The sequence below is a fragment of the Phocoena phocoena genome, chromosome 11, assembly GCF_963924675.1.
Source record: "Phocoena phocoena chromosome 11, mPhoPho1.1, whole genome shotgun sequence".
Classification (NCBI taxonomy): Eukaryota; Metazoa; Chordata; class Mammalia; order Artiodactyla; family Phocoenidae; genus Phocoena; species Phocoena phocoena.
In genome coordinates, this window is record NC_089229.1 from 9,626,014 (window position 1) to 9,643,016 (window position 17,003).

A 17,003-nucleotide genomic window follows, 5' to 3' on the forward strand; every position below is an offset into this window, starting at 1 on the left:
TAGGAAATCCTGTGGAAGGTGCCATGAAAGAGGCTGCCCAAGGCAGAGGGCAGAGGGCAGCAGGGTGGGTGGGGCCGGGATAATTAATAAATGCCCCATGTCACCCACATCTCAGGCTGTTTCAGTTGAATCCCGGTGGGGGGTGGGGATTGGCTCGGAGGCAGTGCGTTGTTTCTCCTCCCCTGGAGAGGGGCTGAGAACAGCCCCACGCTTCACATGGCGCCCTTTCTCTCCCAAGACGCTTCAGGGGAAGGGTCCCCCGCCCACCTCATCATGTCTCGAAGAAGCCAGCGCCTAACACGCTACTCCCAGGGTGACGATGACGGCAGCAGCAGCAGTGGGGGGAGCTCGGTGATGGGGAGTCAGAGCACCCTGTTTAAAGACAGTCCTCTCAGGTATGGGATCGCCACTTCCAGCCCCACCTGCCTCTGTGGGAGCGCACTGACCTGCAGAGCACATGTCTTGGGCGGTTCACTGCGCAGCCTCTTCGTCTTGTGACTTTTGTGGGCAGAGGTCAGATACCCATGTCTGGTCAAAGGGGACATTCACACCTCGGGATGCCAGGGCCCAGTGCTGTTTCTTCTCTCCGTGCTGTAAGCCGGGCTGCTGCCCTCATGTTCAGAGAACAGGAAGTGGGGAGAGGCAGCTTCAAGAATAAGCCAGGCCGGAAACCCCAAAACTGAGAGCTGGGCTCACAGGAACCCATGGTGCCGTGGATGGCTCTGCCAGTCTGGCCATCCTCCCCAGACCCACACCCACATGTGCCACTGTCTGTAGGGCCTCCTCAGGGCCAGCGAAGCAGCTGAGGAGACGAACAAGTCCAAGGGGCACCAGGATGTGAGCTAAGGCAGGCGCCTGCCTCACCCTGCCCCCTTGCAGATGTGAGGCCCAGATGACAGCCCCTGAGGCTTTGACTAGCTCTAGAAGGCCAGGTTGGGTTTGTCTGGGTTTTCAGTGGGTTGTAGAAATTCCTAATCCATGAGGAAGCATGAAAAAACACTTTGGCTTTGAAGTTAGAGACCTAGATTTGAATCCTGACTCCATGGCTTACTGATGATCTCGCCTAACTGCTTGTGAGATTTAGAGATAATGGGAGCACAGAAAGTACCTGCTTTGCGCGGTAGACAGTCAGCAGTTGGGAGTTGTTAGTTGCCTAGCAACAAGGCCGCAGGCCCCCCCCCCCCACCTTAGGAGGGCAGAGCACTGCCTAGAGCCCCGCTTTCGCTTTCCTGGCTGGGCTCACCTGCCAGCTCCTGCCTCTCTCCTCCTGCTGACCTCCCACAGGACCCTGAAGAGGAAATCCAGCAACATGAAGCGCCTCTCCCCAGCGCCGCAGCTGGGCCCCTCCTCCGACAGGCACACCTCCTACTACAGCGAGTCTGTGGTCAGGGAGTCCTACTTTGGCAGCCCCCGGGCCGCCTCCATCGCTGCCTCTCTCACCAGGAACTCCATCCTCGATGACCAGCTGCATGGTGACCCCTTCTGGAGTGAGTGTCCACAGCCTTTCTCCTGGGCCTCTGCTGCCTCTGGAGATTTATGGTCCAAAATCCCCCCCTGGGGGTTTCCTAACCGCTGCTGGGCCAGAAGAGGGGTTCCCCACCTTCGGAAACCCTTGGGAGAGCAGCCGAGTGTCTGAACTTCCAGGCCCCTTTAGACGATGGAGTAGCCACGTAGCTGCTCCAGGCCTGGGAGACGGAGGAGCCGGTCCTAGTTCACCCTCCCTTGACCCAAGGGAGCTCGGGTGGGGCTAAGAGTAGATTCCATCTGCCCATCAGAGATGCTCCTCGGGGTGTCCCCGCGAGTCCCTCTGGAACACTCTCCTCGGAGCATCTCTGCCCCAGGAGAACCCCACGTTCTTCCCTCCTCAGGTGAGGACCTGCGGGTGAGGAGGAGAGACACAGGTGGCACTGAGAGCAGCAAAGTCAACGGGCTCCCGGAGAACAAGCTGTCCGAGGACTTCCTCGGGTCGTCCTCGGGCTACTCTTCCGAGGATGACTACGTAGGTAGGCGACGTCCTCCCTCCCCAGCCTCGGGGAGGTGCTCCGCCGGGTTCCCGGGCTGCTGGGGAGGTGACGGGAAGTAGGGGAAGGCGCCCTGACAGCTCGAGAGAGCATGGTGTCCAGCTGAGTGTTGCTGCTGTACCACCATGGTGCCCTGAACCCGGGCCTGGGGTGGCCCTCGATAGCGCTGGGATGCGATCGCCTGGCCCCACAAGGCCTTGAGCCGCCTGTGGCCAGTTCCCTTATTTGACTCATTTCCGGCAGGTGTTTAACATGGAGCTTCACTCGCAGGAGGTGCTTGATTCCCTTAGTCTAGTTCTGAGTGGTTTGAGGGATTGCTGGTGAGAAGGAAGCCGACAAGGAGTCCAAGGGAAATAAAATGTCAGAAATCTAGCCCTTCGCTTCGTCAGCGTTTACTGGCCTGCTAGCTGCCAGCCTCTGTCACTTGGGGCTGTGAAGGAGAATGACACACGGTCTCAGCTCACAGTCTAGAGGAGCAGACAACTGACAGTCTCCATGTCCCAAGGCTCTTAAGAGTGAGGACAGCGGCGGTCCAGTGGTTAGGACTCCGCACTTCCACTGCAGGGGGCACGGGTTCGATCCCTGGTCAGGGAAGTAAGATTCCGCAGGCCCTCCGGTGCACGGCACTTCCACACCAGAAAAAAAGAGTGAGGACGACTGGGCGTCTCCTCTCCTCCCCTGCAGGCTACTCGGAGACGGACCAGCAGGGTTCAGGGTCGCGGCTACGGAACGCTGTCTCTCGGGCGGGCTCTCTTTTCTGGATGGTGGTCACTTCTCCAGGTGAGTGCTGGCTGCTCTGTACATGATTGTTTCCATTCTCTCTGGCAGTCACTTTCACCCATCTTTCTGCGGTTGGGTATCCAACCTGTTAGAAAGAGACTGTAGGACCACCAGGGATAGCTCGCTCCAGAATAATTACGGGGAGCCAGGAGCCACGGGAGCACCCTTGCTTGAAAGCTGGGCGGAGGGCGTTGGCAGCGCAGGCGGGTGGCATCACAGGACCTGGGTAGCGTGGGACAGGACGGAGGTGCACTGGCGATCAGGGTTGGGGTCGGGGCAGGGAGGACCGCTGGTGGAGACACACAGGCCCAGTGGTTCAGCGTGGCACTTAGGCTTGACGGGCCCTCTTCCAGGCCGGCTCTTCGGACTCCTCTACTGGTGGATTGGCACCACCTGGTACCGCCTGACGACAGCTGCCTCCCTCCTCGACGTCTTCGTTTTAACCAGGTAAGCAAGACTGACAAGGAGTCAGAAGGCCCCAGGCAGAAGGGGCCGATAAAGCATCTACACCTGTGCGTGATGGTTTCTCTGAAGGTTTTTCTTTCCTAGTTTACCTGTGGCTTTTATTAGTGAGCGTGGAGTGGACACCCAGAGCCCCTTTTTCTGGAATCATGCCTGACAGTGGACAGGACTTAGAGTCAGGTGCAGGGAGTGTTCTGGAACGCAGCTTCTTGGGCACTTCCTTCCGAACACCAGCCTAGCCACTTCTGAGTCTCAGACAAGCCCAGCTTTACTCCTGCTGGCCAGGCCTTAGGCTCTAGCCAGCAAGTGGTGTTTCCCAGAACATTCAGCATCCCTCTTGGCCCCCCGGTGATCTGGACCCCCAGTGTTTTCCAAAAGAAAATACTGCCTAAGGAGTTACTTTTTTTTTCTTCTATATTTGCTTGCCTAGAGGACATCTGTCTGTGAAAGTTTTAGGTTATTCAGAGACCCCAGTATTTACTTATTTATTTATTTTATAAATTTATTTTTATTTATTATTTTTGGCTGTGTTGGGTCTTCGTTGCTGCTCATGGACTTTCTCTAGTTGCGGCGAGCGGGGGCTACTCTTCATTGCGGTGCGCGGGTTTCTCATGGCAGTGGCATCTCTCGTTGCGGAGCATGGGCTCTAGAGCACAGGCTCAGTAGTTGTGGCGCACAGGCTTAGTTGCTCCGTGGCATGTGAGATCTTCCCAGACCAGGGCACGAACCCGTGTCCCCTGCATTGGCAGGCGGATTCTTACCCACTGCGCCACCAGGGAAACCCGCCCCCCCCCCCCCGCTATATTTATTTTTGATAACATCAATACAGTTCAGAGTCAGAATTGTCCCCATCACTCCAAGCTTTGCAGGTAAAGCATCCAATCTGGCCCTGGCAAGATGAGAGGCTTGAGGGTGTCCTCTCTAACTCTAGCTCAGCACTCAGGAAAAATCTCTAGGAACTCCCTGGGGGCATATAGAGGCCCTGGCGCCCTCCTGACACCTCCGCCTGCCCTCTCTCCCCTCCTGTGGTCCAGGCGCTTCTCATCACTGAAGACGTTCCTGGGGTTCCTCTTGCTGCTGCTGCTTCTGACCGGCCTGACCTATGGTGAGCGCATCCACTGTCACAGGGAGGGGTAGAACGAGAGCTTGTGGAGATGGGGCTTGCGAGCCAGAGGGGCAGGCAGAGTGTGGGCCGAGGCTGGTGCTGAGCGGAAATGTGAAAACTAGAGAGACAGTGATCAACTACAAAAAAGGGAAGGAGGCAGGACGAGCGGGGTCGGATGGAGCCTGGGCAGCATCCTGTCTGGGTCTCCTGGGTCCTCAGGTGACCAGCGGGTGAAAGGGGAAATGCTCCGATCCACTGATCTTGTCCTTGGTTTGGGTTCCTACGCTGGACTGCCTAGCATGTCTAGAGCATCCTTGCAGCCCCAGGGGCTGGAACATGCCTTAGTACAGGAATACTGGGGTAAAAAGCAGGGACTCTGACACTGTTATTAGCAGTCATTTTCCCTCCATTCCAAATCAGGAGGTTGTCTGGGTGAGTGAATTACCATTACATCAAGTTCAGTCTTCAGCTGTCTTTAGGATCAAAACAATGAAGTCGTAAAGGGAAGTGAGAGCACCTTTTTGCACCAAGAAGTACCTGTCATCTATAAGATGCTCCACGTTGTTCCAGTCTCTATCGTTGAACTTTCACATTTTTTACATAGTTGTGATCATTATGTTCATATATTTAGTGTCCAACTTTTGATTTGACAATTTCACATGAGTTTCACAGTTTCCTGTGAGTTGCCCCTGTGGCCCCCAGGCTCAGTTTTACCAATTTATAATTAAAGACCATGCTTTATTATTGTTATATTTTTAGAGGTGGTTTTATAGGTTTAGCATCTACTCAAGTTGTATTTCTTTGATTTCTACCAAGGTAGAACATCTTTCCAAGTGTTGATTCCCTTGTTTCCTGTTACAAGAACAGCTTGTTCCTATCCAGTGGAAACTGGGCATTGCCCTTAAAATAATAATGACCTTTTATAATCTTACAGTGTTTTGTTCAGGAAGCATATTCCCTTGTGTTATCTCACAAGGTTGTTTGTTTCACCATCCCCATGTGGGGTTGGTGGAGCTGAGGTTCTCATGGTGTCATGAGATGCATACGGAAAGTCTGAAAGGCAGAGGGGCGGAGTGACCAGCTCCGGGAGGGCAGTAAGTGAAGGCCTGTCCGGAGGGTCTGACTTAAAGTCTGGTGGTCACATGCTTCCTGTTGCACCTGCTGGAGGCCAACAATTGAGTGGCAAGTGTGACATCTTACCAGGGTGGAGACCCCACAGCCAATATGGCTTTTTCAGGCGCTGTCAGCCCCACGCATACATGTACACGCACACACGTGGCACGTCCATAGCTCAGGAGTAAACACATCACAAACAGGTAGCCCCTAAAGCAAGATGCAAATGTCTCTGTGTGGTGGCAGCCTTGTGCTCTGTTCTGGGGCAGCAGGCAGCCTTTCTGAGCAGGTGGATTCTGTTTCAGTGATTCTCAACCATGGCAGCCCATTAGAGTCACCCAGGGAGCTTTTATTTATTTATTTATTTTGGGGGACCATGCTGCACGGTTTGTGGGATTTTAATTCCCCAACCAGGGACTAAACCCACACCCTCGGCATTGAGAGCTCGGAGTCCTAACCATGGGACTGCCAGGGAATTCCCACCTGTGGAGCTTTTAAAATTCCTTATGAAAAAAAATAAAATAAAATAAAATAAAATTCCTTATGGAGGGATCCCCCAGGCCCGCGAACTCACTCTGGAGGGCGGGGCCAGACACTGATTGTTTCAAAAGCTGCGTGGGTGATTCTGATGTACGGTCTGGACTGAGGACCACCGTCAGGCCCTCTGGGTTCTACCGTTGGATCATCCCCAACTTACGATAGCCGTTTCCTCCAAGCTTTGCCACCTATGGAAAGATGAGGATTCCTGAGGGGACGTGAGGATGCGTACATGCTGGGATTGTCGGGTGGAGGCTGCTGCCTCAGAGAGTGGCGGGAACCTCCACCCCTCACACCGCCTTTGGCCGGGGCAAGGCTCCCGCGAGCGAGACAGGCTGCTGGCGAGCGCTGCTCACGAGGCTGCCGTCCGCGCTGTGGCCCCGGCCCAGGTTAACTGCCCCCTCCTCTGTGTGCAGGCGCATGGTACTGCTACCCCTTCGGGCTGCAGACGTTCCACCCCGCCGTGGCTTCCTGGTGGGCCTCGAAGGGCAGCAGCGGGCAGCGTGCGGTGTGGGGTTCCAGAGACTCATCCCCACATTTCCAGGTGAGCCTCTTAGGGTCGCAGCCTCCCGCCTCGGCCTGAATTTGCCATTGAAGTCGTCCCTGCCCTTCTTCCTCACACACACAGCTGAAGAGGTGCTGCCAGGACACCCTTCTCTACTGTTTGTGGTACAGATGTTGGGGGGGGATGTTGCCTGGGCTTAAATATGACTCAAAACTGCCCAAAAGTTAGTGGCTGTCCTAAGAGGCACGGAAGACAGAAGGAAAAGGAATAAGACAAATTGTCTTGCCGACTTTGTTCCTTTTCAGTACAATATCACGAATCTTCACTGAGTACCTTCTGTGAGTCAGGTAATATCCTGTTCTGTTACCTATTACCATAGATAAACCACCCCCAGAATCAGTGCCTTAAAAGTACCAGCACTGGGGAATTCCCTGGTGGTCCAGTGGTTAGGACTCGGCACTCTCACTGCCACGGCCCAGGGTCAACCCCTGGTCGGGGAGCTAAGGTCCCGCAAGCTGTGCGGTGTAGCCAAAAAAAAAAAAAAAAAAAAAGTAGTACAGCATTGGATTAGCTCGTGAGCCTGCAGGTCCTCTGGGAGGCTTTTCGGGTCTGAGCAAGGACAGCTGATCTTGGCTGGGCCCCCTCGCGTGTCTGCAGTTGACTGGTGGGTCAGCAGGGGCGGGCTGGTCTAGGCCTGGACTGGGCAGGTTGTACCTTTGCTGTCCAGCAGGTAGCCCGGGCTTGTTCTCATAGCGGCCGGGCAGGGTTCCAGGAGAGTGGAATCATGCCAGACCTTGAGGACTAGATTCAGAACTAGCGTACTGTGACTTCCGACACATTCTATTGGCTGAAGCAAATCTCAGAGCCAGGCCAGATTCAAGGAGAGGGAAATAGACCCCACCTCTCCATGGAAGCACCTGCGAAGCCACATTGCAGAGGGCGCAGATGCTGGGAGGAGGGCAGGACATTTTTGCAACCCGCCAGAGGCTAAAGCTGGATCCGGCCCAGGCCCTGCCCTCAAGAGGCCTGCAGTCCAGTGGGGGGCGATGAGTGCACAAGCCACCGGAGTGTGTGTGTGTGCAGGTCCTGGGGTCTACGGTGAAAATGGAAAACGCTTTGTCCTCTGATTATAGTTATTTGAACTTTGCTTGCATCCTGCTGAATTTAATTTGCTATCACATTTTTAACCATTTATTTTGGTAGATATTACTTTCCTGACCCTGATTTTATTATTTCACAAAATAACGATGTGTTCTGGCATCTTTAACTTTTTTTTTTTTTAATCACTAGTAAAGACAACTCAATTTCAGGACCACCTTTTCTGTAAAACGGGGGAAGTAAAGAATGACATATCTTTGTATTTACTTTCATCTGCGTAAAGACACTAATAAAAGTAGTTGCCTGGTTTGGGAAGGCTTGGTGGTGAGGGCTCTGGGTGGATGGGGCAGAGGTTAGGAGCATGAGTTTTTGCTGTTTGCCTGCTTTTTGAGTCATGCAAGTACTGCCTAGTTTAAAAATGGAATTTTTGCAAGTCAGAAGCCCAACCTCTGTACTCACTAGGCTCGTGCCTTTTAACTGACAGTCGACAGACTGTGTTTTATAATTTCATTTGGGTGTTTCTGGGATTCTCTTCCCTTCCTCTTTAGGGAGCACTGTTGTCGTAAGTCCCTAACCTCTGTGGCTTTTCCCTCCCCGTCCTGCCAGGCTGAGCAGCGCATTCTGTCCCGGGTACACTCTCTGGAGCGGCGCCTGGAAGCTCTTGCTGCCGAATTTTCCTCCAGCTGGCAGAAGGAGGCCATGCGGCTGGAACGCTTGGAGCTGCGGCAGGGGGCCGGAGGGCAGGCGGCCAGCGGCAGCCTGAGCCACGAGGACACCCTGGCGCTCCTGGAGGGGCTGGTGAGCCGCCGCGAGGCTGCCCTGAAGGAGGACTTCCGCAGGGACACCGCTGCTCAGATCCAGGTCGGGGAGGAGAGCTGAGGGGCCCGTGTGGCTGACGCCCTGGGTGTGCGGGGTGGAGGGGGCGAGGCCCTGCACCCTGACATGAGGGAGACAGCAGTGTGTCGTTCAGGGTCAGACGGCTCTACCACTTGGCAATTACCTTCTCTAAGACTTAGTGTCCTCCTCTTTAAAATGGAGACTCTCCCGTCTGCCCCGCCCCTGGTTGTGAGAACATGAGATTGTAGTGTGCCTGTAATGCCCACGTAGGTGTGGCACACCATGCAGGTGTGCAGTGAAGACCAAGGGGAGGCTTGCGTGTTTCCAGGAAGCACCGTAGCAGAAAGGCCAGGAGCTGAAGTTTGCAGCCAGACAGGCCTGGTTCGAATTCCGGTTACACCACTCACTGGTTGTAAGCGGCCTCTGAGCACGACTCAGTAAAACCCTTAGCCTCTCTCCTGTGCCTCATAGGAAGAACTGGTCACCCTGAGAGCAGAGCATCAACAGGACTCAGAAGACCTCTTCAAGAAGATTGTCCAGGCCTCGCAGGTTGGTGGGCTTGGGGGCACTTGGAGCCTACGGTGGGGCGCTGATCGGATTCGTCATCTGTTCTTGGGCTCAGAGAGACACCTTGGCCCCTAAGGGTCTGCTTAGGTGCAGAATGGGGAGAAGGGTTGTGAGCCTCCTGACTTCTGCTTGAACTGAATCCACCTGGGCTGGAACACTCTGCAGAGACGCTCTGGGATCATGCCTGAGGACAGGAAGGGCTGCTTTCAAGTGGCCTGTTGTGCTGGGTATACGTGCTGAACGAACGAGGGAACGGGTGAACGCCTAAGCACGATAGACATGGGCCGAGACTCCCAGAAGGACCTCAACCAGGAGGCCAGTTTGACGTTTGCTAGATCAGTCAGGAGGCCCGGGGGTGGGGATGTGGTTAACCAAAGACCCCAGAGGGAACAGATCCTGCTCTGGGAGACTGACTGCTGTGAGCCTGACATTTCTTGTATTGCTCCCTTCTTTCTGCTTATAGGAGTCTGAGGCTCGACTCCAGGAGCTGAAGTCTGAGTGGCAAAGGTAACGCACACTGCCATCTGCCCTAGGCCTGTTCAGCCCCAGCCCCCGCCCCCATTCCCACCCCCAGCTAGGACTGGGGAGCAGAGCCCCGGAGCAGAATTCTGATTGTGTCCCAAGCAGAGAGGGAGATGGCTGAAACCTAGCTCAGGATCACCTGCCCAGAGCCTGTCCTTGAGGTGCAGTGGAGGTCCGGCAGGGGTTGCAGGCATTGCAAGAGAATTGGGATTCATGGGTTCATTTACAGATGTACCGTCTTTTCTGTACAACCTCATGCCGGCTGTATTCCCATGCCCCAGATACCTGTACTTGTGGAGGATGTGAGAGCTGAGGTAGAGTGAGTTATGGATCTGGGCTTAGAAGGGAAATGGGATACTGTAATAATTAGCTCCTTGGGATATGCAAGCCAAGTCATAGGCACCGGAGCTCTGTTCTACAGCCAGAACCTCCAAGAGTGAGCCTTGCACTCACCAGTGAGTGGTGGGCACACCCTTATATCAGGTGCCAACTAGGGGATCCTCTTGTTCTCCTCAGCATAGCCTTGCCCCTCACCAGAGATCCAAGGCTTACTCCTTCTTCTCTGTCTGGGAGTAGGATGACCCAGGAGTCCTTTCGGGAGAGTTCCATGAAGGAGCTGGGGCGGCTGGGGGTTCAGCTGGAAGGCCTGCGGCAGGAACTGGCAGCCCTGACCCTGAAGCAGAGCTCGGTGGAGGACCAAGTGGGCCTGCTGCCCCAGCAGCTCCAGGCTGTGCGGGACGACGTGAGTTGGAACCATCCACGTCCCTTGCTGAATACCCCTCCTCTGAGACCGTCCTCGCAGTCTGCAAGGCAAAGAGCCTCTTGCCCCCTGCTCTGGACTCAGCACAGATGCTGGCTTTCTTGGACAGAAGTTCTTCCTGTTCTCTCATTGATAACATGGAGGATTGTTCATAACTCTTTCCTCCTTGTGGCCTGAGCAGGCACGTGCTGGCCCTCCCCTCGCAGGCCTGTTCCTCGCTCCCTGTCCCCTCTACCCAAGCCAGGCGCCACCCCACCCTGGCCAGGGCTCTGCTGTGGCAGCTTCCACTGTGAGCCTCCCAGAGTGAGAGCTTTCTTTGGTGCCTAGGTGGAGTCTCAGTTCCCTGCCTGGGTCAGTCAGTTCCTTCTTCGAGGTGGGGGCAGCCGCACTGGGCTCCTTCAGCGAGAGGAGACGCAAGCTCAGCTGCAGGAGCTGGAGAGCAAGATCCTCGCCCACGTGGCCGAGATGCAGGGCAGGTCCGCGAGGGAGGCCGTGGCCAGCCTGGGGCTGACGCTGCAGAAGGAGGGCGTGATTGGGGTGACAGAGGAGGTGAGGACCGGATGCCCCTGGACACCCCCGCCCCCCGCAGTGGCTAATCCACCCAGCACACACGCACTGCTTTCCTCCCTGGGAGCCGCAGAGCTGCACAGTCCCACGCTGCCAGCTCGCTGGCCTGTTCTGTGACCGAAGTGACATCCAGGCGGCTCCGATGTTTGCTTTGGGGCCGGTGTGGAAGGGTGGAGGCGCACGCCTGAGCAAGCGGCACGTGTCCGGACTGGGGAGGCTGAGCCCAGGGGTTCCTGGCCCCTAACGGTGGGGCCACGGCGGTGGGCGAGTCTGCTTCCCGTCACAGCTGCCCGGGGCGCCTGTGTTAGCAGGTGCACCGTATCGTAAACCAGGCTCTGAAGCGCTACAGCGAGGACCGCATCGGGATGGTGGACTACGCTCTGGAATCGGGAGGTGTGCACACCTCTCCTCCCTTTGCTGGGCCCCTTTCCCTACGCCGGCGGGCCCCCTGGCATCTGCTAGGGTAGCTGTGGTGTTAGGCAAGCAGGGCTTGAGGTCAGCAGAACTCACCCAACCCAGCGCTCACAACCAAGGCGAGTGACTGCGTGGGAGAAGCGGGACGTGCTGCGCACCACCCTCGGCCGGGAAGAGGCGGGCGGCGCTTGTAGCTGCTCTGGGGTCTGGGTTAGGTGTGAAGGCTGGTCCTCAGGGAGGGGACGGGCAATAGTAGACCCTGCCGGGGTTCCCTTGGCTGGCGAGCTAAGCTGGTTGTGTGGGTCTCCCTCCCCTGCTGGAGTCCAGCCCCAGGCGCCCACCCTGCCTTGCTTTCCTGTCTCAGGGGCCAGCGTTATCAGCACCCGATGTTCCGAGACCTACGAGACCAAGACGGCCCTCCTCAGCCTCTTCGGCATCCCCCTGTGGTACCAATCCCAGTCTCCCCGAGTCATTCTCCAGGTGGGGGCCCTGAGCACACCGAGTCGCCTGCGTAGCTGGGTGACCGTCCCCTCCTGGGTCAGGGCGGGTTGTCTCTGTCACCTGCCATGTGCTGACCCGACGTTCTCCCCTTCCAGCCAGACGTGCACCCAGGCAACTGCTGGGCCTTCCAGGGGCCCCAGGGCTTTGCTGTGGTTCGCCTTTCTGCCCGCATCCGCCCCACTGCTGTCACCTTAGAGCATGTACCCAAATCCTTGTCCCCCAACAGCACCATCTCCAGTGCCCCCAAGGACTTTGCCGTCTTTGTGAGTATCCCACCTGGGGGCTAGAGGGGCCGTAAGAGGGCCCTGTGGGTCTCTATTGAGGATAGAGTTGGGATCGTTCTTTGGTTGAGGGGAAGGGAATAGATATGGAAGAGACGGCGCCAAGGTGGGAAACAGCACTTCGGTCTCAGTTACCTCGGGCTGCGGAGGAAGAAACGGAGGCCTAATGAGTTAAGTGACTTGTCACAGATCACACAGCGGCCCTGTGTCCAGAGCTCAGGCCCTCTGCAGCCCCCGAGGAGGCTGGTGCCTGCCCCACCGGCTGGGGGGGGGACCAGTGGGGAAACGGGAGGGAAGGCCTTCCTCCCTGGGGGCCCGTGTCTAAGAGCAGGCTCTTCCCTCCATCCTTTGCTCTCTCTTCAGGGTTTCGATGAAGACCTGCAGCAGGAGGGGACGCTCCTTGGCCAGTTCACGTACGACCAGGATGGGGAGCCCATTCAGACGTTTTATTTTCAGGTATGGGATTCTGTTCTGCTGGCAGAGGCATATATATGTACTTTCCCACCCATTCAGCAGATGTTTTCTGAGTACTTGTCCTGTGCCAGGCACTGGGGGTTCCAAGTGAGAAGTCACAGCCTAGCCCACCCACAGCCCGAGGTACGGAACAGAGACCACTGTCCCTGTGGCGTGGGAGAGGCGCCAAGTGCACATCAGCGCGGGGGAGGGGGAGGGGCCCTCCCAGATGGGCAGTGCTGGGGAGCTGCCTGCAGAGGGCAGGTATCCGAGTGAATGTGGCCCAGCTGGGCCTCGCACAGCACAGCGTGGCTGGGCCACTGCTGGGGGGCTCCTGCCTCAACTTGAGTGGGCATCGGTCTCCTAGACCCTTGTTAGAAATAGATCCCCAGTCTCCAGCCCAGGTGAGTCTCTGGTAGGTGGCCTGAGAGCCACACCAGGGGAGTCCTGGTGTGAGGAAGTGGGTGAGGTGGAGAAGGGACAGAGCGGGGAGAGAGGCAGGCCTGGCTACCAGGCAGAGAGTTTGAGCCCTCAGCTGAAAATGAGCGTACGACACAGAGGACTGATGGGAACTTGAGAAAGAAAAGAAATTCTGCTTAATTCACAGTGAAGGAATTCTCTTTCAACATCGACATACATCAAACTCTCCATAAAGGTAGTTCTGTTCATGGTCAAAGAGAGCTCCTGTGAGGTTTTCCCAGTTTGAGATGAATCACGCTGGGGCTCGGTTACAAGGCCGTTTTTATGTGGCCGTGGGCTGGGCCTGGCGCAGCCTGACATGCGTTGGCGGCCCCTGTGGGACCTCTGAAGCCTGTGGGGCTCCTTGGCCCACCAGGTGGAAACTGTTCCAGGGTCTGAAGACAGGAGCTTTGAAGTCCGGTTCTCTACAGAGGCCCGGGGGAGGGGGCGTCTGGCCCTAGGTGTGGCCGTCTCCCCTCCGGTCTGAGGACTCCCACCCCTGCCTTCTCTCGCCAGGGCCCTAAAATGGCCACGTACCAGGTGGTGGAGCTGCGGATCTTGACTAACTGGGGCCACCCCGAGTACACCTGCATCTACCGCTTCAGGGTGCACGGGGAACCCACCCACTAGGCCTTCTCTGTGCCGCCGCCGCCAGCGGGGAGGCCAGCTCCTCTCGGCACACGCCCCCTGCTCTGGGGGTGGCTGCGCAGCACCCCCGCCTCTGCCCCCGCACGCTTGAAGCGCACTGACTTCCGGGAGCGGGCAAGAAGAGCCCCTGGCCCAGCGGAGGTGAGAAGGAACGCGCAGGCTCTTCCTGAGCGCCGGGTGGCTCCAGCGGTCAGCAGGCTCCGGCGTCGCTTTTCCTTCTTTGTTCTCTGCGCGCCGGGCACTGGGCGTCTTCTTCTCCCTCCTGCGAGGGTGTACATATGTAGCATGTTGTGGGAAATCGAGGCAGGGAGAGACGGGATGAGTGCCCATGTTCCGGCAAAGGTGGATGAGACCTGCCTGCCCCTTGCCTATGTGCGGGGGCTGGCACCCAGGGAGCTGCATAAATGAAGCAGGTGCCAAAGCCGTGGGTGAGACAGGCTAGGGCCTGGGGCAGCTGAGCTGTACCCCCTCCCTAGGCAGAGAAGTGAGGTCCTCTGGGAGGAGGGTGCAGGCTGGGACTGGTCCCCAGGCAGGAAGCTCCTGGGAGAAGGCAGCTGGGCTCCTCCAGAAAGCTAGTGCTGTCAGCCTAGGCCCACAGCATTCCTGAAGGGCTTCTATACACTGTATTTGTCCTGGGTCAGGGTGGGCCATGGGGCTTCTTGTACCCTGGAGGATCTGGCTCCTGGGAGCCTGAGGGTTACTGCTTCTGTGGCCCAGTAGGAGTCCCCTCTGCTAGGGACAGTAGTTGCTTTCTCTCTCCTGATGCTGGGACTGGGGCCCACTCTGCTCCCCACTCCTTGCTAGGGCCCACCTGTGCCCCAGCGCAAGCTTGCTGCATTCCCCCAGGGTGCCCAGACCTGTCCTTCGAGGCCATAAACATCCGGGGTCAGCTAGAAGTGTTCAGGGGACTCCCTGGGCTCTTGTGGTGGCCCAGCGATACAGTGACTGACAGTGACACTCAGGGTGCCACGGTGGGAGGAGGTCTGTCTGCACTGTTGGCCCTACCCCACCCCTATCAGGCCGCTGATGTAAGAGGCCCCCTAACCCTAAGCCACCCCCGGGGGCTCTCTCAGCTCATGCTCAATTCTGTTTCTATTCTGACTCATTTTCTATGGGGGACAGTCAGGGGTGGGGGGCTGGGTTAGGAGTGGGGGGCCGAGGTGGGAGCTTTTGGACCCAGCAAGCCCTGCTCTATTATGTATGTATTTTTCAAGGTCTGTTTTTTAACTGAAAAGCTAAGGGCTTGATTCCTAGCCCCGTTCTGTGGGGCCTCGGGTGAGTTCAGGTCCTCGTAACCTGGCTGCCAAGAGGGGGTTGGGGCACTGGTTCCAACTCTGTGGTTCGTTCCGGCCCGCGGTGGGGGGGGCAGGAAAGGCTGCTGTGCAGGTGGGCGCCCTGAATGGAGGACGGAGCTGGAACGAAGGCGAGGCCCCGGCCATCCTGTGATCGGTCCTCTGGCGCTGGCCCTGCCTCCAGACAACCAGGTTTTGTTTTGCGCTCTCCTGTCACAAATGCTGCACTATTGGTTCTTAATTTTGTATCTCCAGGTTCTAATTTATGCCTATGCAAAAAATAAACTATGCCCAGGATCAGGGGAGTGTGTGGTTCTTATCTGGCCATTGCACGGGACCCTGCTCTTAGCCAAAACAGTGCCCCAAAGGCTTCCTCCTAAGCTTTAGAAACCCCGGCTTCTCGGCTAAAACTCAGCTGTGATGGGAGATGGGACCTGAGGCAGGCCCTGTGCCTGTGACTCTGGGCTCAAAGGCTGGCAGGAGAAAGTGAGTGGCTTTATTAGCCATCACTGATGTCCCAGTCCCACCGTGAAGCAGGCGGCTTGTCCTGCGTCTCTCAGTGCCACTGGAGCAGAGGGGAGAAATTACCCACTTTACTACTGAGCTCGTCCGCCGTCAGTGCCGCAGTCCCCCTCCGTGGGAATTAAACCCTTGTCCCTTGTACCTGTGTTGGGATGGCACGAGGTTGGTCCCCTGAAGAGCCAGAATCTTGCCAGTTCCAGGGAGCAGGTCCTGGCCCTTCCCTGCAAATATCTCTCCCCAGATTCAGTGCCTCCAATGAGCAGCTCCAAGGGCCAGGGGTGGCTGCCCAGCTGGACTCTCAACACACGCCTCTCATCCTGACCATGGCACCTGGCCCAGGGAGGGGCCCAATCACAGCTGAGAAAATAAAGGCAGGAACAGGTCAGTAGGCAGGAGCTGGGGGATAAACTGCTGCAGGAGATGGTGCTGGGTGGAAGGCAAAGCCAAGGCCCAAGGCTTCGGGCCAGTTACTCAAGCCCTCAGCTCTCTCTCTGCACGAGGAAAAAGCTAGTACTGTGGCTCGCCCCTCAGCGACTGCTCGCCTCATCACCTATTTCATTCACACTTGCACTGCATTTAGCACCATTTTTCAACAAAGGTCGCGACATACCTGAGCGGCATTAGTAAACGCATCCCTGGAACCTACCGCACACCGTCAGGGCTCAGGGCCTCTGTTCGTGCCCTCTGGGGCCTGTCTGCACACGTCCAAATCTTAAGAGGCCCTCATGGCACAACCCTCGCACCGTCTTTTCTATGGTCCGTCCCGTGACCCCAATCAAACCTGCGCTTCCCCTGCACCATGGCACATTTCCTGTGGCTTATTCTGTGCTGGGGAGGCCGATAAGCCAGAACAGTGGGCCTGGCTGAATTAAAGATGCCACGCGTGTTAGCTGCGTTACAGAAGGGTCAGGACCTGCCATTTGAGGTGACTGCATTGACAGCTTTATTCTTCACCAACAACAAAAGGGCTGGCGTTTTGTTCCCAACAGATAGCTGGTAGGGCTGAGACCCATATGGGACCTTTGCAGTCCCAGCTAACGACAATGAAATGCTGCAGTCAGCTCCCTGGCCAGCAGGTGTGGGCCTGGTGACCACAGAGATCAGAGTGACCTGAGTGTTGGAAGGCAGAGGCCAGGGTGGAGGCCACAGCTGCAAAACGTGAAGGAAGTGGTTATGCTCACAGCGGCAGGGGAGTTCCAACAAAACGTGGTTCTGCCTGTTCCAAGGTCCCCCATGGCCAAGTCCTGTGGAAACACAAATTCCACAGCACCCACCGTGGGGACAGAGAGCACAGGGTGCCGCTCAAGGCTAGAACTCCTATTACAAAGGCACCTCTGGGCAACGGCCCCTGTAAGCAGAACCAGAGTCAAAATTCAAGAGGGGAACAGCCAGCAGACAATGGAACTAGGACAGGCTGAAGGACACCGCTGGAGTGGGTGACTGGAATGACTGGGGGCTGGGGGCACTGTTCCCCTGAGCTCCAGTGTCCTTAACCAGAAAAACGTAACTACCGCCACCTCCCTCGTAGCCGCGAATGTCAAAGAACATGAAGCGAGGGA

General features: G+C 56.8%; 1 protein-coding gene across 8 annotated transcripts; it reads left to right on the top strand.

The window, feature by feature from the left end:
• Positions 1-273: 273 nt before the first annotated feature.
• SUN2 (Sad1 and UNC84 domain containing 2) lies at positions 274-13,612 on the top strand. 8 transcript variants are annotated; one of them, XM_065886762.1, is made up of 18 exons: positions 274-395; positions 1,285-1,487; positions 1,869-2,003; positions 2,354-2,381; positions 2,674-2,801; positions 3,155-3,248; positions 4,298-4,368; positions 6,435-6,562; positions 8,228-8,482; positions 8,930-9,007; positions 9,489-9,532; positions 10,124-10,289; positions 10,635-10,856; positions 11,183-11,267; positions 11,653-11,768; positions 11,885-12,052; positions 12,434-12,526; positions 13,499-13,612. In XM_065886762.1, the coding sequence occupies exons 1-18, from the start codon at positions 274-276 to the stop codon at positions 13,610-13,612; spliced, it is 2,250 nt and encodes a 749-aa protein (XP_065742834.1). The 8 variants fall into 8 exon arrangements, with proteins under 8 accessions (XP_065742834.1, XP_065742835.1, XP_065742836.1 ...); XM_065886763.1 differs by lacking the exon at positions 2,354-2,381 and having other exon boundaries at positions 1,285-1,491; positions 1,828-2,003; positions 2,706-2,801; XM_065886764.1 differs by lacking the exon at positions 2,354-2,381 and having other exon boundaries at positions 2,706-2,801.
• The last annotated feature ends 3,391 nt before the right edge of the window (positions 13,613-17,003 follow it).